Source organism: Podarcis tiliguerta (assembly GCF_965153285.1).
Source record: "Podarcis tiliguerta genome assembly, chromosome: 16".
NCBI classification, from domain to species: Eukaryota; Metazoa; Chordata; class Lepidosauria; order Squamata; family Lacertidae; genus Podarcis; species Podarcis tiliguerta.
In genome coordinates, this window is record NC_139549.1 from 22,877,268 (window position 1) to 22,901,405 (window position 24,138).

The following is a 24,138-nucleotide window of genomic DNA, read 5'->3' on the forward strand; positions in this document are numbered from 1 at the left end:
ATGGTGCCTCTGTATGGGAATCCCCACTTGGCTTTGCTAAACCGGACATGCTCCATATAACAGTTAACTGTGACTGCATTCCCCAGCTTGAATAATTTGATCTGTTTCAGCAAGAGACCATGCTATATATTCATATCTGGAGAGAATTGCTTTGTTCTGAAAGAAGCACACACAGCATTTTTCAAATCCCCCATGACATCAGCTTGTCTGCAGGATCCCTGTGCATATGTGCCGTGGAATGCCTGTATATAGCAGAAGTTTCTGGGGAGTGCTGTAGGGTGCGCACACAACTAACATGAAGTGATGAGTAGCTTCTGAGCCCTTCTCCAAATTAAGAATGTGTCCCAGTTTTGCATGGCAAAGGAAGTTCTGTAATGGTAAGTGAGCTTGTCAGGCACCACTAAACTTATTATGTAAGGAATCCTTGCTTAAGCCTCCAAGGAACCCCTGGGCTCTTCCGAACATAGTTTGAAAGCCACCCTTAAGTCATATTAACTGTAGGTATCTTTCTTTCAGATGCTCAATGCCATGGATTCAAAGATTAGGTCTCTGGAACAGAGAATAGTGGAACTGTCTGAAGCTAATAAGCTTGCAGCAAATAGCAGCCTATTTACGCAGAGGAACATGTAAGCATGAAGCTGTCCTTTGGCTCACAGCCCCCTGGGGAAGTTTGGAGTGCCTGTAACTGCTAGTGAAACAAGCCCTTTTCTGTGCTTTTCATAAAGAACCGATGACTCGAGGGCATTTTTCTAGCTGAAGAGAAACTCCCTGAAATCTCCACTGCCTCCTGTTCGGCTACTGTGTCTATTAGCTCTTGCTAGTCAGAAATGTCCCTTTGGTGTGAGGTGCCTCAGTAACCTTTCCCTCTTTTTATTTTTTGGTATGCCACTTGATTAATTTTTGCTTTAAATTTTCATTTTCAGTTCCCGAACCTCTGAGACATTTTCTGAGCGAGGAAAATTGAGATTACGCAAATTTCTTGTGTGCGCAATGATAGCTTTAGGTAGGAGAATTAACAGCTGTGACTTGTATCCAACTAAAATTCTCTTCAGAGGAGACCTGTTGAAATTAAAGGACATAGTCAAGCTCATTTGTTTCATTGGGTCTACTCTTGAGTAGGATAGGAATTGGATACAACAGGACAAACTCCTGAGGCTTTTAGTTATATAGCAGGGGGAAAGCAGATACTGTATACTACTGTTTCCAGGTGTGTTGTCAGTATTGTAGTTGTGAGCAACATTAAGTCACAAGGGGGAGCAGCTCTTAAGGGTTGCTCTTAACTTTGAGCATAAGAACCAATGGCCCATTTAGTCCGACATCCTGTTCTCACAGTAGCTGAACAGATGCGTATGGGAAACCCTCAAGCCAGGACTCAGGCACAAGAGCACTCTCCTCCCATTTCTCCTGTGGTTTGCAGCAACTGGCATTCAGTTAGCTTGTTGTCCTAAAGCCCAGTTGTAGGATTAGCCAATTTTCATTGGGGAAATGGCCAGATATTTTTGTGATTAGGGAGAAGACTCAAGTTACATTCGTGCTCTCATTACCTTTTCAAAATAAAAGTGTTCATATGATTGGATGGGGTTGACTCTGGTGATGCATCAGCACTCCTGGCCTAGGGAGCCATTTCTTCTGCACCCCAATGTAAGAAAAGGCTTTTGGCCAGGACTAGAGTACATCTTCCCCCCCACTTTTCAGGAAAGCCCAAGAAGAAATGATTTCTGAGCTCAGACAGCAGAAATTTTATCTGGAAACTCAAGCTGGAAAATTGGAGGCCCAGAACAGTAAGCTGGAGGAACAGTTGGAGAAAATCAGTCATCAGGACCACAATGACAAGGCTCGCTTGTTGGAGCTGGAGACTAGATTGCGAGAGGTAAAAGTTTGCTTGCCAATGTCGGTATTGCTGCTGCTTCTATAAATGAAACTGAATTGTCTAGCTGGCACTGGCAAAATGGCAGTGTGGCAGATTTTCTCTGTCCCTGTGGTAGCTCCAGGTGAATGAAGGTGAAGCTTCTCAACCCCCTTGAACAGGATAATAACTGTGGAGTGTCTGTTCATAACTTCAAGATGAGACTGCCTCTTGTCATGGAAGAAAGTAGGGTGGCTGCTCAACATGATTATTTTAGGTCTCATTGGAATGGCTTTCACAGGGCTGTTTGGGCATAGTTTTCAGTGGTATGCAGAGTAGATAAATGTGTAATTTGGGTCTGAAGACTAGCTAGACAAGTGACTCTTTTTTCCTCATTGTATATTTTAATGTCGGCCTCCTTCAGAACAGTACGTGAAGCTTTTTCTAGGGTGACATCCTTAAAACTGCATGTTAACCTACTTGGTTGCCATAAACATCTGACAGGTTTAATTATTCAGAAGTGGCAATGCTTACGGCAGATGGAAGATCAGTTTTGGATTTTGAAAATGTGTTGCTGATGCTTTTTGAACTGCAGCCGAAACAAGAAATGACAGAGAGAGAAACTCAACAGCCTGCTTAGCTGGACGTTTAGACAACTAAAGGCGGCACCCCCTTATGTGCGATCAGTTCACTTCTGATTTATATACTCATGGTGCTGGAAAATAAATAAGTCGGTTCAAACCCAGAAATGGCGGGAGAGAGCCGGTGACTCCTTGTGGCCTCCCCAGAGCCCAAAGAGGACGTCATTGTGGGCAGAGGAAACCCCAAAGAGACCAGAGGCACAGTGGGACATTGTTTACGCTGCTCAGCCTCCCCGCCTAACAGCTGACGTGCAGGGTATTGCAGCAGCAGCAGCCGCTTTCCTGTGCATCCTCCAACCTCCTGCCAGCCCCAGAGTTTCAATTCTAGTTGTGGATATTTTTGGATACAGTATTTTTGGTATGGGTTGAAGAGAAAGTGGCATAGAGGGCGTTTAAAGGGTATTTAGACTGTGCTCCCCACTTTACACGATCTATGCACACAGTGTGTGGTGGAGAATGTAACCTGCGTAAGTGGGGAGCCGCCTGTATTAGATTATATCCTCACTGTCAAAAATGTAAATTTATTAAGAAATTGGCGTCCCATAGTATTAGGAAGGAAGAAGTGAAAATTAATGTTGATCTGTGTATGGAGAGAGGCAAATATTCTGAGGGTGGTTTTCATTGGAGGAATGAGCTGCAAGGAATGCAGGTGTTGTTGAAAAGGGATATGAGAGTCAGTTAAGGTGTGTGTGTGGGGAGGAAGCTTTCCAAATGAAAGCCTGTCCTTGCATGCAGTTGAGCAATTCGTGTACATCTGGCCACATGGGTGGTGGGTTGTGATTGTCAAGGCATAAGCTTTTGTGGACCAGAGGCCACTTCAGTAGAGGTGTAGTATGATCCTTGGTATGCGTTTTTCAAAAAATAGAGCTGTCATGGTAACATGTAAGAAAAGCAATTTGTGACAATTCAGTTAGAGTTTCAGTGTTTGCAAAATAAGCCCATTGAACATGCATAGCAGCGGTAGTTCATGATAATTCACTCAGCAGTGCTAGGATGATTGTGTTCAGGCCTGTAGCAGGACAGGAAACCACTGTCTCATTTCAGACCCAAATAAATTCAGCTATTTCACCCTTGAAATTCCTCCGGAGAATGACAACCGCCAGGTCAGAAGCAGAGTATCCAGGGAGATTAAAATGTTCTCCTTCTGCTTTGTGAATATTATCCTATCTGATATCAGATTTATGTCCAGGTGTTCCTCTGCATGGAGATGACTTTTTTGTCCTACATAAACAGCAGAAGGACACTGCTGAAAGATCTTAAGCAAACTTCCATTTTGAAGTTCATACGTGTCAATACTGTATTTAAACTCTTCAGGTTAGCCTTGAACACGAAGAACAAAAATTGGAGTTGAAGCGGCAGCTTACAGAATTGCAGCTCACCCTCCAGGAGAGGGAATCTCAGATTTCGGGGTTGCAGGCTGCCCGCGCAGCTCTGGAAAGTCAACTCCGGGAGGCTAAAACTGAGCTAGAGGAGACCACGGCTGAGGCAGAAGAGGAGATCCAAGCTCTGACGGTAAGCTCCAGAATTCTGGGCTGGTGTAAGGAGCTGTGCCCTTGAAGCATACGATCCAGTGATGCTCTTGACTGGCTTGAAATTGTAATATTGAAATATACCCTTGGTTGAGAATGATCACCTGCAGATGGCTTAGCTTGATCTGTTTTGCTTTGCTTCATCTTATGTCTCTGATGTTTGTTGAAAATGTGCTCCTAACAGATCTACACTTATTTTTTTTCATATGGATCAGCCTCCATAGATGTGATGTTTTTCTTTGTCTGGGTTTGTCTCTTCAGAGTAAAGGAAATATGCCTGATCAGGCATGATGACTTCCTTTTAAGGACTAGAACGTTGCCATTGTTCTACTTTCTACTTGTCATCTGGAACGTTCAAGATTTAGACAGTCATTTTGGGTTCAGTGAAAGTACCCATATATGGTGTCTTCAAATTCCTCCTTTGGGGCACCAGTCTCATTCCTCCTACCTGTTTCTTTGAAACAGGAGCACAGCTAAGTGACATTGAGAAGAAGTATAACTCCCATTTCTGCTGCCATTTTGAAACACAGTCCAGACACAAAGGCTTTTACATCTAGGCCTTTTTAGAGGAGGGAAAGATGATCCGTTGGTGAATGATCTTTCGGAAGAGTTTACCCAACATAACATGAGGATTGTAACCAGCTAAGCTTTGTACTCCGCGTAGACCCATTGAAATTAATGGACCTAAATTAGCCACGTCTATTATTTTCAGTGGGTTTGCAAGCAGTGGACTAACATTGGAGTGCACCAAGAGCACCTAAAGTCCTTATGTGAGTTGAGATGCTGTCATGAAGCTGTAGAAGGAAAAGGTAGGAGAGTGAATGATCAAGGCTTCTGAAAGGGGGAAGAAATGCCTGCAGTAGACTTCTTCTCTGTGCTCTGAATCATGCCTTGATATAAGAATATAAACTAACACTGAACTCAAGCTGGGGCCTGCTCTTATCCAGCATTCCTTGGATTCTGAAACACCAAATGCTCTGCCTTTCATAACTACTTTAGGATTGTACAGCACTGGCATTGAAATATCCTGGTTTAGAGGCAAGAAGTGCGACAAAAGAATCCCTCTGTAACCCTATTCAACCCCCGAAAGGGCAGTAGCTCTAAGAATTGGTGGCAGCTTCATGTGGATTTCCCTTGAGATAATCCAGTATAGGGCATAGATTCCTCAGCCTCCAAATACAGCATATTATTGAAGTACAACGTCTTTATTTTCATGAAAGTTTGGTGACATTCTACCCATGTATATATAAATTAATGGTCAGATTTAACTTTGAAAAAGGCTGGTTACAGGTAAGTAACTGATGTTTCAGAACCATCATTCCTGTGGATTTGTGTCCCTTTTTTCACAGAAGTACCGAGATTTTGTTTGGGTGGGTGAGGATTCTCTTTAATATTGTAGTTTCATGCTGCTGTGCTGCCCCGTTTTTAAAGGAGGCTGGTGAAATAAATGTTGCCTTATACTTGTTCCCTAACAAAGGTGTCAGTTGTATATCTTACTATGCAGAAATAGTGAATCCTTCATTAAGGTACTCTTTCATTTTTTTATCCCCTCCCCTGAACTGAACCTAAATGTATACTATATGCTACTGATTTTTTAAAAAAAGATCTTGCCCTTGCAAAACAAAAACAGAAACCCAAATAAACAACTATGTGCTTTATGAAGCCGGATCTTCACTTTAAGGTTTGCCAAATTGTTGGGTGGTAGAGATTATTAACTCCTGCTTTGGCTGCCAGCTGTGGCTTCGTGCATCCAGCAGTGCTGGAAGTGGGCTTGTGTCTCAGTGGATGCTAATGAAAGGAACAGTGTCTTTCATTAGGGACCCCTTTAACCGCTTTTGCAGCTGTACCTTGGGGCTTGAGGGATTAAGCAGTAGACCTGTGCATGTATTGCTTGTGGTATTGGTATCCTGGGGAAGGAAAGCCCAACCTCTTCTGCGTTCAGAGATGCACATAAGCTGAGTGCTAACCATTAGGAAATGCAACTATACTAGCGCAGGAAACTTGTGAGTAATGAATGCCGTGCTCTATCCCATGAGTGGTCAACCTGAGGCATGGGTGCCATAAGTGGCACAGGCACTAGGAGTTTGTGACACTCCTGGACTGAAGCCCAAGGCTCCGTGGGTCATGCTAGAGAGCATAGGGTGACTTTTCACATGGGTGGTTGTACTGTAATGCTTTCTGTAATGCGATTGTCCAAAGTTACCTAGAATCTATAATTGCATTGCCTGCTCCCAAACTAATGGAACTTGGGGCTCCAGAGAGACGCTGATGCTCAGAGTAGAAAATGCTGGGCCAGTTGGACAAATCTATAAGGAAGCTTTCCATGGGAAAGGGTCACAGTGCGGCTTGGAAACGCCCATAGTGCCAACCTCTGCCATGCTGTGCTGCTGCCTGCTCTCTGGCTCAGTGGATGCGAGGCAAAACCTAGCCCAATGGTTTCTTCGTTTTTTGGAGGGTGGTGGGAGAGATCTACACATGCGCTGTAGTGCCTGTTAGAATGGCAATGTCTTGTACGTTGGACTTCTGACACACTTGCAAAAGGTTGGCCACTGCTCTGCTTCTCTATCCGATCTTTTCCAGTGCAGATACGGAAATGTGGAATATTTGGCTTTTGGGCCAATAGAAACAGGGGCATGCTGTATGAGATGATTTTACCTAGCACTAAAATAGCAACCTGCATTTCCTCAAAAGAGCTCCTGTTTCAGTCTAATGATTCAAACACCCCATTAAGAATTGGGTATTAAATCTAGTGGAATGCTGGGAAGGGGGGAGGGGGGGTCTCGTTTGAGCCTCTTTCAGCTGATTGGTGGAAGAAAAAGTTCATTTTCTAGTCATTCACTTCAGACTTGGGTTGAGCAGCTTTTCCGCCTTGGGTGTCTTGGGAATGAATGGGTTGGCTTGAATAAAGAAGAAATGTCCAATGAGCAACCAGTGACCTGAGAGTCCCTTTGCTGCGGCTTGAGACTGCCTCAATCGGACTGATGGGAGAGGGTCCAGTGGCTGGAAGATGAGCTTTGTCTTTGTGTCACACTTTGCTTGCAAAAACACTTAAAACGGTGCATGCCTTTTCGCAGTTGTCTTGAATCTAAATGCTTCATGTCTTTGAATGTTAGACTTCCATGATCCAAGCAATAATAAGCATAAAATTATTAGTTGGTTTCGTCACTCCTTGGGGAAGGCATCAGGCTGCTTGTTAGGCTTGTGGTTGTGTGGCTGAATTGCTTGGTAAGTTTGCCTAATCTCCATGATAGGCTTTTCTAACACTTTGTGTTTGTGTGTGGACTCTTAAATACATGTGTAGGATTTATTTTATTTATTTATTTTTAAATCCCATGAAGTAGTAGCTCAGATGTGGAAATAAAAAACACGAGGCAAACCATTTCAAAACTCTTATTAAATGGCAACTACCTTCTGAAGGCCGTTGAAAAGGAATATTTTGGCATTTGCCACGAAGCAGTGCATTCAGTTGTACATTTAGCTCCAGTAGCTGAGAACATGGAAGCATGAGGATGCCTTAAGTCGACACAACGTTTGGTTCTTTTGTCCTGGTAGCATTCATAGCCTGCAGCATCTGCCTTTTTAACTTTGCTTGCTGGTAGATTGTTCTGCAGTTCATTTAGAAAGAAAGAAAACAGCTGTTGGATTCTAAAAGTAATGTATGAAAAAATTGATGATCAACTTCTTACCTCCTTTAGGCTCATAGAGATGAAATCCAGCGTAAATTTGAAGCCCTTCGTAATAGCTGCACAGTGAGTATTAAATACGGATCATTGAATTATTTTGAAATTAAGGAGAAGGAAGGAAAACAATCTAATTTTGCTCCTTGAAGACAAGGGTTCATGACATGGCCTTTTGCTTTCAAGGAGTTAGCAGGACCAAGACTGATTGGATTGCTTCTTTAGATCTCAGGTGAATCTCAGCTTAGAGATTTTATCCTGATTTAAAATTGACAGTGTTTCTCAAGTTTTTGAAGAAGCCAGTATGAAATCTCATTGTAGTGCAGCTAATAAGAATGGTGTAGCAGCTGCAACAAGTGATGTATATATAGAGATAACATTTCCCCCCTTACAGGTGAAGGGAACTATCATAGTACAGTAGGATGGAAGACAAAGGAGGGCATTTAGCTAGGCTCAAATGTTCCCAATATGTAGCCTGACTACCAAATGACTTGTAGGCTGCAGCAGTGGCAGTATTTCATCTGTATGTAAGAAAAAGTACGTACACTTGTCACATTTGAAGTGTGACATGGTGTGCCAATAAACAGATTGAGCAATTGTTGCATGTAGTCTTATTTTCCATTACTGAGGTGTGTAACGTGAAGTAGCCCTAAAGTTTCCCACAGAACCATGCATGTAGATTATTGTTTTCAGTTTCCTTTTCCTGCCATCAGCATTTTGGTGAGCCTCTGAAGGCTCCTTGGCTGCTTTTCAAGACCTCTACATTTTGTGATATTGAACAACACACACACACACACACACACACACACATAGAATTTTCCTCGTAGTTTGCCTTCAAGATACAGATCCAAAGTAGTCTGCCTTGAAATAAATATTTTTTAGGAGCTGAAATGTCTCTAGTGTTTTAGATTTTTAAATCAGAAAGCAAGTAAGTAAAAGGAGGAAAGACTTATGGCTAAGCACTCTCTGTAAAAGAGGTAAGTGTACCCCAAAAGTAGTAACTAAGCAGCTTTTAGAAATGGAAGATTCCCTCCTTTATCATCTTGGCTGCTTCATGTACTGGATTTCTTCATAAAATACATGCCACCAAAGGATCTCCTTTCACACATCATTCAGTATGATAGAAAGAGCTATACTACAGCCATGTGGCTCCAAATATCTCTTACCAGTTTGTGTGTAACCTTTAGCTGTTCTTTAAGTTAGCAAAAAAAGTGCTGGCTTATGCATGCATATTCATCATTTGATGACCGCAACATCAGGTGGCGATTTCAACCTGTGGAAGGGTCTGTTGCAGGTACTACACCACAAACTGAACTGTCACATCACTGTATCACCTCAAATACAATGCTTTGCCATTCACACATTCAGCTGCTTTGTTGTCTAGTGTATATTTCAGGTGTTGGAGGTTATCCTCGCTAAAGATGCTGAAGAATTTGGAAGGAGGGCTGTTGTGAGCAAAAGCATGAATGGAAACTTTTTTTTGTTCTCGTTGTAGGGAACTAGATAGTTGCATAGGTTTTGCGTGTCCTTATGCAGAAGTCATAACGTTGTAACAATAGTAAGAGAAGCTACTGGAGTTAGGCAAATAATAGGGAAGGTGAAATAAATGACTCAGAGTGTCATTGGTACCAAGGCTGCCTTGGTTTATAAGGAAAGACATAACCTTACACCATAGAGGAGGCCAAGGCTAGAGGTTGAAGGCTTTGTTTTTGTAGCAAAGCCATGTTGCTTTTTCTTTAAAAAAATAATCAAGGAACGGGGTGTGTGTGTGTTAAAAATCCATTCCCTGCTGCTAATAATCACCAAAGAACCCTGGACCTGGATCAAAGAACCCTGGAGGAGGAGCAAAAAGGACATGAAAATGAAAGCCTGTTGGAAGAAATTGGGCGTTTTCTTTAATGCAAGTTGATTTTCTGTTGTATTGTGGAATAGTCACCAAATAAGTTGCCGTTTCTGGGATTTCTCTGGGAGCCTCCTTCATGTTCCCCTGAGTTTTCCAAGAAGGTTGAGAAGACTTCTGGAGGTTTTAAGGGTTATGTTGTTCACGTGATAGGAAAAATGAGGTTTCAAATAACAGATCTCATCAAGAGTGCCTGTACCACTATAGTAATTCGTTTGTCATTTCGCATACTTGATGAGAATTGCTTCTTTAAACCTGCCCCTGAAGAAGGACTATATCCCAAAACCTCTTGGGACTGTATTAAACATTTCCCCAAGCAACCAGCATTTTCTCCTCTCCCTGTGAGCTTCAGCTTGGGTGTACATGCTTGTTTTGCGTAAATGGGAAACCCAAGCTGCAGCTGAAATTGGTGTGGTTTCCTTTGTGCTGGAGGGACAACTTTTTTTTTCTGTCGATCCATTGCGTGCAATTTTTTATTCAAATTCAAAACAGTCTGCAACCCCACTAAGTGTCTCTTCGTTTTATTCATGCGCAGTCTGCCAAGTTCAGAAATAGGATAGAGGCGCACGTGTAAAAATTGAAAATACAAACATGGAAAGCTAAGGAGTTTGCCATGACTTCTCATAAACCCAAACATCTCTTTCATCGCTTTTGGTCTATGCTCATTTCAGCCATATAAGCAATTGCTTCTTTGCATCAGCTCGGCTAATAGACAACTGTGTGTGGGTTGCTTCCTTAGGAAGTTGGAGCATAGTCTTCCAGTTAGGCCCTCACTGTTTTATCTCTTGTGCCTAAGCTTTTGGTGCCTTGATACTGGAGGTTTTGCTTCCAGATCCCATCTGTGATGATTCTTGATGGAGAACTGGAAGCTGCATATTGCAGTTGCTTTCCTAGATGAAGGAATTAGATGGACAAGCCAAGGGTTGTTTGGAGTTTGGAAAAGATGAATGGTTTGTGCTACCATATTTTGCTGTTTATGTATATAGAGACCATACTGCATCAAGACTCCTAGACTGTTTTTATGCTTCATCCTCAAGCAAAGGGTGCAATATGTCTGTTGTCATGCTTATTCCCAGGAGACAGGAGGAAACGGGGGCATACCCGAAATAATTGATTCACACCTTTTATATAGTCGACCACCTGCTGCGATACCTGCCCTTTGGAATCCCCTCCCCTTGGCAGGCGCCGTCTCTGTTGTCTTTTCAGTGCCTACTGACACCCTCCTTCCAACAAGCATTTTAAGTAGGGATCTTTTCCAGCCTGTATTGGAATGTATGTATGTAAGTATTGTATCTGTGCTCCCTCGCTCCTGCCTTTACTCAGGCCTCTCCAGGCTGCAGAGCAGGTGTGGAAGAAGCTGCCCCAACAGTTCCATCAGACCATTGGTGGTTCTTTGAGGATCTGATGGTATGTGTGCTCCCTGGTCTGGGCTCACTTGGATTACTGTTGCTTCTGAGCAGAGTCATGGTGTTTTGTCTTGCACTGTAAAGTATGGATCGTTATGCACTTGTAGTTATGATGCACATGGGAAATGCCTTTATTAACTATCTGTCAAGGGAAGGGTTTGGGGGATGAGTCAGTGGACAAGAATTTTTACCCAAAGTCTTTTCTTGGTGGATCAGACCAATGGCCCACTTAATCTAGCAATTGTCTACAGTAGAGATCAGCCCAAACAGCACAGAGAAACTCAAAAAGAAGATATCAGGATGGAAGTGATACATTGCTGCTTTTGTCCTCTGCACACCTTGCTAATTGGGGTCATGTCACCTCAATATAATCCATTTTATTTATCATACCTGATTGAGCCACTGTTAGATATATGCACAGGGGCTAGTTGCCATGACAACTTCCTGTGGCAATGAGTTTCATAATTGATTATACATTGAAATAGGAAGTGCTTCCTTTTGTATGCCTTCTTTCTGATGTCTACTTTGCTAGTTAAATGAGTTCCAGTGCATTCAGAGTGATTTTCAACATATTGTTTTAGGTTCTTTAAATTCCTTCTTAGCTAGTAGCAGCATGATGAGAGATCTGCCAACACTTATTCATGTTTTCTTTTAGTCCACGCTATTTAGAAACTGAATAAAATCTGGGTCCACGTATAAAGGAACATTTGTAAAGGAAGCAAGTGCTCTGTGCCACTGTTGGTCATGATAAAAGAATATTCTTGGCCTGATGTTTCAGAGTTATGTGTGTAATATGTTAACAGAAATCCCCAACACCCTATTTAATCAACTGCTCACCTAACCTTTGATAAGTCACAAGGACTAGGACAGGATTAGGTAACATCGTGCCTGCCAGATTTAATGGGCTAAAACTGCTACCAGCCCCAGCCAGCATTGGCTAATGATCAGGGATGATGGGAGTTGTAGTTCAGCAGCACCTAGAGGGCACCATGTTGACTATTCCTGGATCAAAATATCTAGAAGAGAAAGCCTTGTACTCCACAGTGATTTTGTTTTAACGCAGACACCTTCCTCTTAAAAAGAGAAGAGGGGAAGAAGTCCTCCTGGATGGTACTAGAAATCAGTAATTTATTTTGTGAGATTAGATTAAACGTCCTCTTTGGGAGCAAAGGGTATTCTTGTGGGATCCTATTTCAAACAGCTCAAGCAAGTGCACCAGGATAAAACGTACAGACCCTTTTACCCTGTGATGAAGACCTTCGGTCCAAACCAGTATTCGTTTACAACGCTAAAGAAGCACTTTCCCCTAATTTCTCCCCCCCACCCGCTGCTGCCCCATATCCTCTCCCAGCAACTTTTCCAAACCACTAGTTGGAAGATATTATCAGCGTTATATGTTTTCTAAAGAACAAAATTTCCACCCATACCTATTCTACTATACCTTTTTTGTTGTGCAACATTAGTAGTGTGCTTTAAGTTACACATAAGAAAAGGGATTGTCTGCTTTTTAAAATGGAGGAGGTCCACATTTAAGTGGTAATATGGGGCATACGTTCCTGTTAAATATTCCCACCCTCACTTCTTTCTTTCCTCTTCATTTTCTTCTATCTCTCTCCCCCTTAAACTCTTTCCCTTAAACTTCACTTCCAAAAAAGAATTTTAAAAAATTGCTGCGGTTGTGCTTTAGAAGACTAGTAGGTGGCCAGTGTCTTTTAGAACAGTTTTTTTTAATCTGTTCCCGTGGTTATAGCGAGTGTTGCCTCTTTCTGTAGTGGAATAGTGTGAGCAGGTGTTAAAAGAAAGCCACGCTTTTCTTATTCCAGAGTTACTGTGACTTTCTGTGTTTTTTGTTTGGTTTCTGTCTCTCTCTCCCCAACCCCTGTCCCAATATAGCTGTGTACTAACATGGGATAGTTGAATTCAGCACTTTGCTGATGTTTCCAGATTGCTACAGTACTGCTTAAAATAGTGGACATCACTTGCTTGCACAAAAGCATTGTTGCCTGGTTCTTATCTCTTATTTTAACGCTGATATTGACTTTCCTCTTATAATCTGTTGTGCTGCCAAACATTTTCCCTCACGTTTCATCTTGCTGTCCTTAACTCTGCTGACATTAGAAATCCAGTCTTTGTTAAATCAGTGTGTGTGGCTTTTTCTAGTGGTTTGCAAGTTCTGCTTGGTTTTCTTTTTTCAACACGCTTTAAGAGAGTGGCATTCCAGATAATGCACCTCTCTTCAAAGAGCTCTCTCTGTTGGGTATTATGAAAATCTCTCTTTTGAAAGCTAGCATCACCTTTCCTCAGATAGCATAGTGTAAGGTTTGGAGAGAGAAACCAATCTGCTTATGCCCTTTTATCACCATGCAGCAAGTTTGGGGAGAAGACCATTAACTGTGGACTCCCAGTTCCTGGATTTTGCCACAACGATGCGCTCTCAAAGTCATGCCATAGGACACAAAAAATTCACAATGCAATGTATTTTGTACCTTAAGGCTGAGTTAAGCTTAGCTCTTCTGACGACAAAGGTCCGTATCCAACGTTCTCTGTCTGCTAGGGTGAGATCCCTTGTGCTAGCAGATGACAAAGTTTAAAAGTTGCCCAAGGGAAGAATGGATGTTCCTAAAGCCAAGAAGTATGAACCTGAACAGTGTGGTGATGCTCAATAGTGAAGCAAGTTGAGTTACATCAGCTTAAAACTGGGTAGGTGCAGACTTAGTATGAGCAATTTTTACTTGGTGAAAAATCCTCTACTTGATGTTTTTAGACGCAGCCGTTTAGGGCTGTATCCGACATTCTCTTGTTTGCTGGTGCAAGAGCTCTTGTGCTAGCAGACAGCAGAGTTTAAAGGTTGCGCAACAAAGGAATCGAACGCAACAGTTGTGCTAGCAGAAGCTTGTGCAACAGCTGGCTCTTGTACAATCAGTTGCACGACAATCTTTTGGCAATGTGCTCATGGCTTTATCAGAGCATCAGAGGTTAATCCCCTGTTCACTCATCTCCAGAGTGAATTCAATAGCCAAGATTTGTCTTAATTATCTCACATCAGCAACTTGCCGGCAGAAGATGTTCAGTCTGCTGTGTTCCTCTCCCTGAAGTCCCCAGATTTTCAAAGTGTGTATCTGTTAGGTATGTATCAGCCTACAAGACTGTATACTGAGCTTTACAGAAACCCATTCTTTAGGGTTTGAAGTTTGACTTTCAAAAAAGACTTGGCTAGTCCCCATTTAACTTAAGAATCTTGGCCTTATTAACCTTTTTTCCTTAGTCCCCATTTATCTTAGGTTCTCTGGCTTATTATTTTTATTTAGGTGATTACAGACTTGGAAGAGCAGCTGAATCAGTTGAGTGAGGACAACGCTGAGCTGAACAACCAGAATTTCTTCCTGTCCAAACAACTAGATGAGGCTTCGGGGGCAAATGATGAGGTCGTGCAGCTGCGAAGCGAGGTAGACCACCTCCGTCGTGAGATCACGGAGCGAGAGATGCAGCTGACCAGCCAGAAGCAAGTAGGTGTTCAGAATTTGCGTTGTAAAGTCCAACTTTCTCAAGGCTTTTGTCTAAGTGTGATACTAAATATTCAGTCACTGGAGGTCTTTGTAGGGCTTTGATGGTTTGCCTCCTCCTCAGGGTCAGGACTCTCTTTTCACCAGCTCTTGTCTCACAATTAAATGCACACAATCCTGAATCAGATTGTGCCAGAATTGGACAACAGAAGCAGAGTAACCTAAAGAATTGCCTGTTGGACTGGAGTGTAGACCAAATATGTGACCAAAATATAGGGTCAGGGGAGAGGAAAACAGAGGAGGGGGATCCCAAAAGTATAAGTATCTGTCAGGGAACTGCCATCAGTGCCAGAGGGAGAGAGCAAAATCTAGAGGGATTCCGGAGAGCGTCGCGGGATTGGGAGAGGCAACCCATCTTCTGGGGAAGAGAATCAGCGTAGCACCAGTGGAAAAGAGGGGCAGATGGGGGAAGCGGTGAGGCGGTCCCATGACTCCTTGCCGGGGACCAGCAGAGAGAGTAGGGGGTCCTCCACTGCCTACGCCCTCCTTGCGCAGAAGGCTTTCGCACAGAGAGAGTAGGAGGAGACTAGGCGTCAAAGAGCTTCTTTGCTGGAAGAAGTTTAAGAAACACCCACTGACAGATTCTGCCAGCAATTGAGACAGCCACGGGTGAGTGGCTGTCTGGACAGAAAAGGTTCACTCAGGCAACCCAGCCAGGTGTTTGCACCGGCTTACGCACGAGCAACCCCTAGAACCATTACAGTATCCAAAGGACGAAGTCACAGGAATCGAAGTGACAATGAAATGATATAAAAAGCATTGTTGTTAAAGCAAATGTACATGCAAACGTGCAAAACACAAAAATACAAATTATCTAAGCTATAACTACTATATAAGAATACAAATTATCTGTATAATTTGGAGAACATATCTTTTCAGACAATGGAACAGATGGAATCTGCTAAGACAAAACTCTTGTTTTATTGATACAGCATTTCACAGTGTGGGATACAGCAGTCAAGTACTACACAGAACTAGGCAGGTTTGGGGCTGGTCAACATGAAGGCAGAGACTAGAAGCTTTCCAGAGGGGTTGCTTGATGGCAAGCACTGTCCTTGCCATCTAATCTTGCCCGACTTCCTCTTTTTCCAGTTGATTTTTTTTACCTTTTAAAGTTGTAATGGGTTTGCATACAAAGTAGCAGTTCCCTTCACTATACCATTATTTTGAGCATGTGCAAAGTTTCTAGCTAACAAGAAGTAAATATTTCGCTTAAATCACAGGTCATGGTGTCCTGACTTTGGCTTGATTTAATCTTTCACCTAATTAACCGAGACAGTTTTATATACGGTATAGTGCTTTTGTAAGTGAAAAAACGAGGTGCTGGTACACATACATTGATAAAAGTGCCATTGGTGCCAGCACAAAACGACTGCCATAGGCAGCAAAAAGCGAGATGCCAGTACTCTGTACCAGTAAGTACTGTCATGGGGGGGGGGGGGAGCCAGAGAGTGAACACCTTATTTACTAATCTTGATGGCGGCAAGATTTTACTGAGCCTCTTTGCTTGGTGAATTTCACACATCTGTTCTATTGAGGGGTATTTGAAAATCTGGTTTTTATTTTTTAAAAAATATTAACTTCTAAAGTGGTTGTCTTGAAGCTTTTATTTATCCATAATCTGAACCTTACCCAGAAAGATACAGGAGGGGCATCCAAAATGTTGCCGGCCGCTATTAAGGCATGTGGCAAACTGATAGCGGAACATCACTTAGAGTCAACAGCAAGTTGTCTAGTCAACTGTCTGAATGGCAGTAGACTTTATACGCAGTAAAACTGAATGGAAAAGAAATATGTATGAGACATTGCTAATGAACACAAGAGATTTCATCCGTAAGCACAAGAGCCTGCCACAAGGAGACATGTTCCCATTGACATAGGTCACCATCTCATGTTCCTGTTTCCTCAGCCTTAGGGTCAGAGGAAGGCACTGAAGGGGAGCCATTTAGCCTATTCAAGCATTTGTCTTCACACCACCACACCACTCAGTTCTACACACTTGAAAAATTTTCTCCCCCAGGGGGCTTGCTTGTTGTGCTTTTCATTTTTTCAAACCAGGCTTTGAAATTGCTGGTGGGATTTTGGTGTCGGGTTGTTTGCTTTAATGTGTTTCTTGTTTTATCGCTTGCTATATTTTTGCCAATTTGTTTATAAACCAACCTGATCCCTGGTTTTAACTGAAGGGCAGAAAACAGATACAATTTCATGGAGTTTTTTGACTTAAAATAACGACCATATTTGATGTCAGAGCAGTAAAGATTATACGGCACAACACAAATGGTTTTTTGTACGTACTTCTGGAGGATTCTGCAGTTTCTCTGAAGCTTATCAGAGATACCTGAAAAATCATTCCTTAAATACCCAACTGATCACTGTGATCTGCAAGTGAGGGCCTTATCAAGAGGACAGGCCTTTAGTGTGGTGGCCCCTCCCTTTTGGAATTCCCTCCCATTAAATATCAGGCACTGTCTTTTGAAGACCTTCCTGTTCTCACAAGCTTTTTAAGCACAGGTCTTTCTTTGTCTGCATCTATATTGGAATTCCCTCAAATGTGTTTTAAATGTTTTATCACTTCTGTGTCTGTTGCCTAGGGCTCCTTTGGAAGGAAGGGCAGAAAATAAATTAACTAAAGGGGATTTCCACAAGGGACGCAGGTGGTGCTGTGGGTTAAACCACAGAGCCTAGGACTTGCCGATCAGAAGGTTGGCGGTTTGAATCCCCACAACGGGGTGAGCTCCCGTTGCTCGGTCCCTGCTCCTGCCAACCTAGCAGTTCGAAAGCACATCAGAGTGCAAGTAGATAAATAGGTACCACTCCAGCGGGAAGGTAAACGGCATTTCCGTGCACTGCTCTGGTTCTCCAGAAGTGGCTTAGTCATGCTGGCCACATGACCCGGAAGCTGTACGCCGGCTTCCTCGGCCAATAAAACGAGATGAGCGCCGCAACCCCAGAGTCTGCCACGACTGGCCCTAATGGTCAGGGGTCCCTTTACCTTTACCTTAAAGGGGATTTCCAACAAGAAGCCAGTTGGGGTAGGCATTTCCTTGAAAGGCACATTGGCCACACCACTACCATAGTTCTATGCCACATAGAGCTGCAGGAAGAGCACGCTGGGTGTGTTTTATGTCATTTTTTCAGGCAAAAAGGGAACAGACATTTGCCTGCGAGCCCTCTCTTTCTTTTGCAGAAGTCTCAAAATTAAAGTTTCTCTTCTGAGTTAATCAATGGGACGTCACAGTGAACACCATTACAGTAAAAGTACTGTGATTCTGCTTTTTGTTGTTTTTCTGTTCAGAAAACTATTCAATAGAAATATTTACCAACAAATAGTCTCAGTTCAGTTAGGTCAGATTCCCACCCCACCCCTGGAAGTCAGGGGTACAGCTGCATCCGTTGCTCCATTCTGGACCACTTCCTATTGCAGTCATACCTTGGATCTCAAACGTCTTGGCTCCTGAACAAATCGGCTCCCAAACGTTCGAAACCCAGAAGTGAGTGTTCTGGATTTTGAACGATTTTCAGAAGCCGAACGTCCGGTGCGGCTTCCTATTGGCTGAAGGACACTCCTGCAGTCAATCAGAAGCCGCACCTTGGTTTTCAAACGGTTCCGAGAGTCGAACAGACTCCTGGAATACATTCTGTTCGAGAACCAAGGTACAACTGTAGTCTGTTTTACTTGTTCTCATGGTACCCCTTCTTGGTTTGACCTTGAAGAACAGCACCAGCCCCCATAGCCCTGATCCTTCCTTTTCCTTTGTTTTAGCTGCCTCTGGGCCGAGGACAAGAGTGAGCACGACCAGCCGAACTGTCTGTCTGTGTTCATGTATTATACTTGGAGACGCTTGGACTGTGTATATATAAACATATTTCTTGATCTAGGAAGGTTTCGCTCTAGAACGCCATCATGAAGGAGGCTTATTTTTGCAGTGGTTCAGAGGCAGAGATTCGAAAAGTAATGAAAGGCTTTGTTTTTAGACGATGGAGGCCTTAAAGACAACCTGCACGATGCTTGAAGAGCAAGTGATGGATCTGGAGGCTCTGAATGACGAACTGCTTGAGAAGGAGCGCCAATGGGAGGCTTGGCGGAGTGTTCTGGGGGACGAGAAGACCCAGTTCGAATGTCGGGTTCGAGAGCTGCAGAGAATGTTGGATACAGAGAAACAAAGCAGGTATGGACTTTTGTTTCTGCACACTTCGTTGGAGAGCTCTGCATTATATAAAGCAATAAGTAAATACAGTGGCACTTCGGAAGTCGAACGGAATCTGTTCCAGAAATCTGTTCAACTTCCAAAATGTTAGGCTGCAGGAACCTCCTGCAGCTGATCAGAAGCCACGGAAGTTGTGTTGGACAAGGTACGACTGTACAGGGTTGAGGAGGAACATAACCTGCTGGATCAGGTCAGTGACCCATCTAAACCAGCATCCTGTCCTGACAGTGGTCAGCCAGATGCCTGTGGGAAACTGGCAAGCAGGACCACTTTCCCCTCTTGTGGCTTCCAGCAACTGGTACTTAGAAGTATTGCCAGCTCTGAGGTTCTGTCCCAGAACAAGCAGCCACATGCAGATTGCTCTAATTTTAGGAGCAGGAAGTGGTGTCCAAGGGCTTGCCTTCCTCTTCATTTGACATCCTTAACTATTTGGTTCTGCCTCTGCCATTGGGGACAGAATCTTCACAAGGTCTCAACCAGGAATTTGCTGCTGGAACAGACTCAACAGTCAGATGTTCAGGTGGCACCTACAGCTGATGGTGCAGAAGAAACATAGCTGGTGCACTACATCCCCTTGGGGACAAAATGATTTGGCTGCCATCATCCATGCCTTATCAACATCCAGGTTACAGTTCCTCAATGTGCTGGGGGGGGGGGCTGCCTTTGGAACCCTCTTAAAACGACAACTGGTCCATCTTCTTCTTTGGTGATCACTCGTAGCCGAGTAAGATTGTCTTCCATAAACACGGTTTTAACAATGAGTCCGTAAGTGACTGTGGAGGCCAGTTCTGGATCCACATGTCTTTCCACAGTGGGGACATTGGTTTCTGGGCAGGAGTTGATCACGGTGTGGATTTGCCAAGCGAGCCTTCCTCTTAGCACGTTTCTCCCTTGCATCCTGAGTTCGAGTGTCTTCAAAGCCCATGACCCCTTTGGTAAAGGCTGTTCTCCAACTAGAGCGCTCGCAGGCCAGTGTTTCCCAGTTGTCAGTGTTTATACTACATTTTTAAAGATTTGCCTTGAGACAGTCTTTAAACCTCTTTTGTTGACTACCAGCATTACGCTTTCCATTTTTAAGTTCGGAATAGAGTAGTTGCTTTGGAAGACGATAATCAGGCATCCGCACAACATGACCAGTCCAACGAAGTTGATGTTGAAGAATCATTGCTTCAACACTGGTGATCTTTGCTTCTTCCAGTACACTGATATTAGTTCACCTATCTTCCCAAGTGATGTGTAAGATTTTTTGGAGACACTGTTGATGGAATCTTTTGAGGAATGGAGATGGCGTTTATAAGTGGTCCATGTTTCACAAGCATATAGTAAGGTTGGTAGTACAATAGCTTTGTAAACAAGCATTTTGGTTTCCCTGCAAATGTCCCAGTCCTCAAACACTCTGCACTTCAATCGGGAGAAAGCTGCACTCGCAGAGCTCAGGCGATGCTGGATTTTGGCATCAATGTTGGCCCTTGTGGAAAGATAACTGCCTAGGTAAGAGAAGTGATCGACATTTTCCAACGTTACACCATTGATTTGTGGTGCTGCAGAGGGGTTATTTTGTACTTGTTGGTGCAGCACTTTGATTTTTTGGATGTTGAGTGATAGGCTGAGCTTTTCGTAAGCTTCTGCAAAGATATTTAGGATGGTTTGGAGGTCATCCTCTGAGTGTGCACACACTACGTTCTCATCAGCATACTGAACCTCTGTGATGGAAGTTATGGTAACCTTACTCTTTGCTTTCAGCCTGCTCAGATTGAAGAGCTTTCCATCTGTTCAATATATGATTTCTACTCCGGTGGGTTGTTTCCTTTCGACAAAGTGTAGGATCATGGCAATGAACATAATGAATAGAGTTGGGGCAATAACACAACCCTGTTTAACACCTGATCCCACTGTGAACGGTTCACTTTGAGAACCATTGTTATCTGCGATTGTTGCTCTCATATTATCATGGAGGAGCCGAATGATGATTATATATTTATCTGGGCAGCCAATTTTCAGAAGAACAGTCCACAGGGCATTACGATTTACAGTGTCGAAAGCCTTAGTCAGGTCAATAAATGCCATATACAGGGATTGGTTTTGCTCTCTGCATTTTTCTTGAAGCTGTCGAGCGGTGAAAATCATGTCCACTGTCCCCCAGAAGGCCTAAAACCATTTTGGGATTCAGGAAGGGTCACCTCGGATATTGTTACGAGACAGTTTGCTAAGATCCCTGGAAGAATTTTGGTGGCCGCAGCTAATAGAGCGATGCCTCGATAGTTTCCACAATCAGTTCTGTCACCTTTTTAAAAGAGATTGATAATTTTGGCATCCCTAAAGTCTGCTGGGATTTCTTCTCTTTCCCAGATTTTTTTGATGAGCTTGTGAAGTTCTTGTGTAAGTTCAATTCCACCCACTTTGAAGATTTTGACAGGTATCCCATCAGGTCCACTGGCTTTGTTGTTTTTCATTTGGTTAATAGCTGTACACAACTCTCCCAGATTTGGAGATACTGCAAGCTCTTCTCTAACTTGTTTTTGCAGAATTTGTGAGAGGACCTCAGCAGCTACAGGGGAGTTGCAGTTAAGGAGATGTTGGTAGTGTTCTTTCCAGCACAGTGCAATAGCTTCTTTATCTTTTAGAAGTGTGGTACCGTCTGCTGAGCGTAGGGGGCATATGTCATGATTTATTGGCCCATAGATGGTCTTTGTGGCTTGAAAGAAACTCTGTGCATCATGAGTGTTGGCTAAGTGCTGGATCTCTTGAGCTTTTTTTATCCCCCAGGTGTTTTTTAGTTCTCTGGTTCTTTTTTGAACCTCAGCCTTAGCGTTGGCATAGGTTTTTTTTCTTAGTGGCACAGTTTCTATCTCTTTGCCAGATCTGAAAGGCCTTCCTTTTCTTGTCAATCATGCGTCCAATCTAACTGTCATTCTCATCAAACAAGTCCTGGTGTTTCTTGGTTTGGTATCCAATAGTTTGTTCACAGACTGCAATAATGGATGTTTTTAGCCTGGTCCAGTGTTCCTCGATGTTATCAGGGAATTCTGAAAGCAGATGGTCCTTAAGAGTCGTTTGGAAGCAGTCCCGCTTAAGGGATCTTGAAGGGCTTGAGTGTTCATTTTGTGCCTTGGTTTCCTTCCTTGAAGCCTGTGTTGAGGTATAATCTTGATAGCCATCGTGGAGCGTATTAGCCATCGTGGAGCATATTAGGACTTTTGGGGTTTGGGTTGGGTTTTTGGAAGACGCCTGTGTGTGAATTTGTTTTATGTGTGTAGATGCACGCCGACCAATTCATAGGCTTCGCAGTAGGGCTCTGCTCCGATGGCATGAAGTAGTCACGACAAACCGGTAGATTCTTATCTGCTGCAGCCTTCATCCACCTTCACAGCTGTAGTAACATACCACTTGTTATCATCCTCCTGTTCTGCCGTTGAGGACTTCTTGGATCATTCTTTGTCTAGCTCCTTCCCTTTGACCTTACTGTCTTGGGTGACCCTGCTGGGAGTACGAGATTTCCAATGGCTTCACTCACAAGGGTCATAGGAACATGCAAGCCCACTCACCACGACAAGGTGATGATCCAGCGAGTGGGACAACTGGTCCATAATGGTGGCCTGACTACTGGTTGAGGACTTGTTATGCTTAAGCACGTTGAGCTTAAATATTCCCATTAGCTTCCAATTTCCTTTGGGTGAAATCCAAATTGATGTACAGAGCTGCAAGCTAGGAATCTTTTAACTAGGGCTTTGAAATGCCAAAAGACCAGCCTGAGTTCAGAAGGAGGGTTCTGATGAAAGTGTGGGGAAACTTTCACCTTTTGGGGGAGGAAGGCAGTGCTACAGTCTTCTTCCTTTTGCTGGCCAACGTGTTTATTTCCCCCAAATGTCTCTCAGAGAGATATTGCAACACAACTCATTGTTCTGAGGCAATAAAAATGGCAACCAGCAGCAGGCATCCAGGAAGTCATCCCCACTCACATCTCTACTTCCACAGCTCACGAGCGGGGGCCATGAAAGCTGGGGACAAAGATTAAAGTCCAGGCCTGCCCTAGTTTTAATATGGATTATACTGAGTTACAGGTCCCTTTTTATGCTTATACAAGGGATGTGGAGTTGGAAAACGGCCACTCTGGTGATTTGCCAACTGTCTTCTTCTGTACTGCCATATGGCGCTAGGCTTTGATTCCAGATTCTCACTGTGGCAACTTGGATCTCTCTCAGCACAGCAGGTGTGGATAAGTTATGTTTAACGGGGAGCACCATATAATGATGGCTTTCTTTAAAGCAGGCGTTTGGAACAGTTCCTACCCATTGATCCCATCTGATACCATGGGATCCTTGGAAGAAATCTGTTCCCAGGAAAGGAGTCTTTAAGAAAACGTATTTCTTGTTTTTCATGCAGGGTGCGAGCAGATCAGCGCATCACTGAATCCCGTCAGGTGGTAGAGCTTGCTGTGAAAGAACATAAAGCAGAAATCTTGGCTCTCCAGCAAGCGTTAAAGGAGCAAAAACTCAAGGCTGAGAGCCTTTCTGACAAGGTTAGTTAGTTGGTTTTTTAAGCACCTTTCCATCATACAGCGTTGTCAAAATCAGTTGTTCCAGAGGCTACATCACAGCCAAAAAATATTTTAGCATGTTATAATTACGGCTCTGAAATGCCAAAAGTCTGGCCAGAGTTCACCTTAATTTGGCTTAGATGCAATGAATGCAAATCGCTCTTTTCATGTGTGACAGTTACTGTTTCTTTGATACGTTGCATTGAATATATAATACGTTTTGTAGAGTAGAGACATGTCCCTGCCTGCATGGAGCTTATAGTCTAAAATTTAAAGAGGTGGGGAGTGGGCAGCAGAAGGAAGGGGACATAGGAGCCGCTTGAGGGTGGAACTGAATGTCTAGGGAGGTGATCTTGGCTGTAGAAGTTTAATAAGAAGGCCATCTGCCAGGCAGTGAAGTTGTATTAAGCTGGAGGCCTCCTAGAAAAGATGAAACATAAGATCATAAGAAGAGCCTGCTGGATCAGCCAGTGGCCCGTCTAGTCCAGCCTCCTCACAGTGGCTGACCAGATGCCTGTCAAAGACATGCAAGCAGGACCTGAGCACAAGAGCCCTCTCTCCTCCTGTGAATCTCAGGAAGTGATATTCAGAAGCGTTGCTGCCTCCAGCCGTGGAGGCAGAGCATAGCCATCACGGCTAGTAGCCATTGATAGCCTTAACCTCCATGAATTTGTCTGATCCTCTTGTAAAGCTATTCAGTGGAAGTGAGAAATGAAGGTGCTTAGGTGTTCCCAGAGGGAGTTAAACAGGTCAGCAAGGGAGAAAGGGTGGAGTCCTCTAAGAAAGTAGGAGACTTTCGGGCAGCTGAGTGTGGTAGAGCTGAAGGAGCAA

General features: G+C 43.4%; 1 protein-coding gene across 13 annotated transcripts in view; it reads left to right on the forward strand.

Moving 5' to 3' along the window:
* CIT (citron rho-interacting serine/threonine kinase) overlaps nucleotides 1-24,138 on the forward strand; it is a 111,273-nt gene that overhangs the window by 53,952 nt on the left and 33,183 nt on the right. For 10 of the 13 annotated variants that reach the window (XM_083417524.1, XM_083417527.1, XM_083417525.1 and 7 more), the window contains 7 exons: nucleotides 517-626; nucleotides 1,696-1,870; nucleotides 3,802-3,999; nucleotides 7,712-7,765; nucleotides 14,308-14,505; nucleotides 18,538-18,731; nucleotides 23,154-23,289. In XM_083417524.1, coding sequence (XP_083273650.1) covers nucleotides 517-626; nucleotides 1,696-1,870; nucleotides 3,802-3,999; nucleotides 7,712-7,765; nucleotides 14,308-14,505; nucleotides 18,538-18,731; nucleotides 23,154-23,289 — 1,065 coding nt within the window. The remainder of the gene's footprint in view (nucleotides 1-516; nucleotides 627-1,695; nucleotides 1,871-3,801; nucleotides 4,000-7,711; nucleotides 7,766-14,307; nucleotides 14,506-18,537; nucleotides 18,732-23,153; nucleotides 23,290-24,138) is intronic. The other 3 variants (XM_083417528.1, XM_083417526.1, XM_083417517.1) reach the window with 1 other exon arrangement.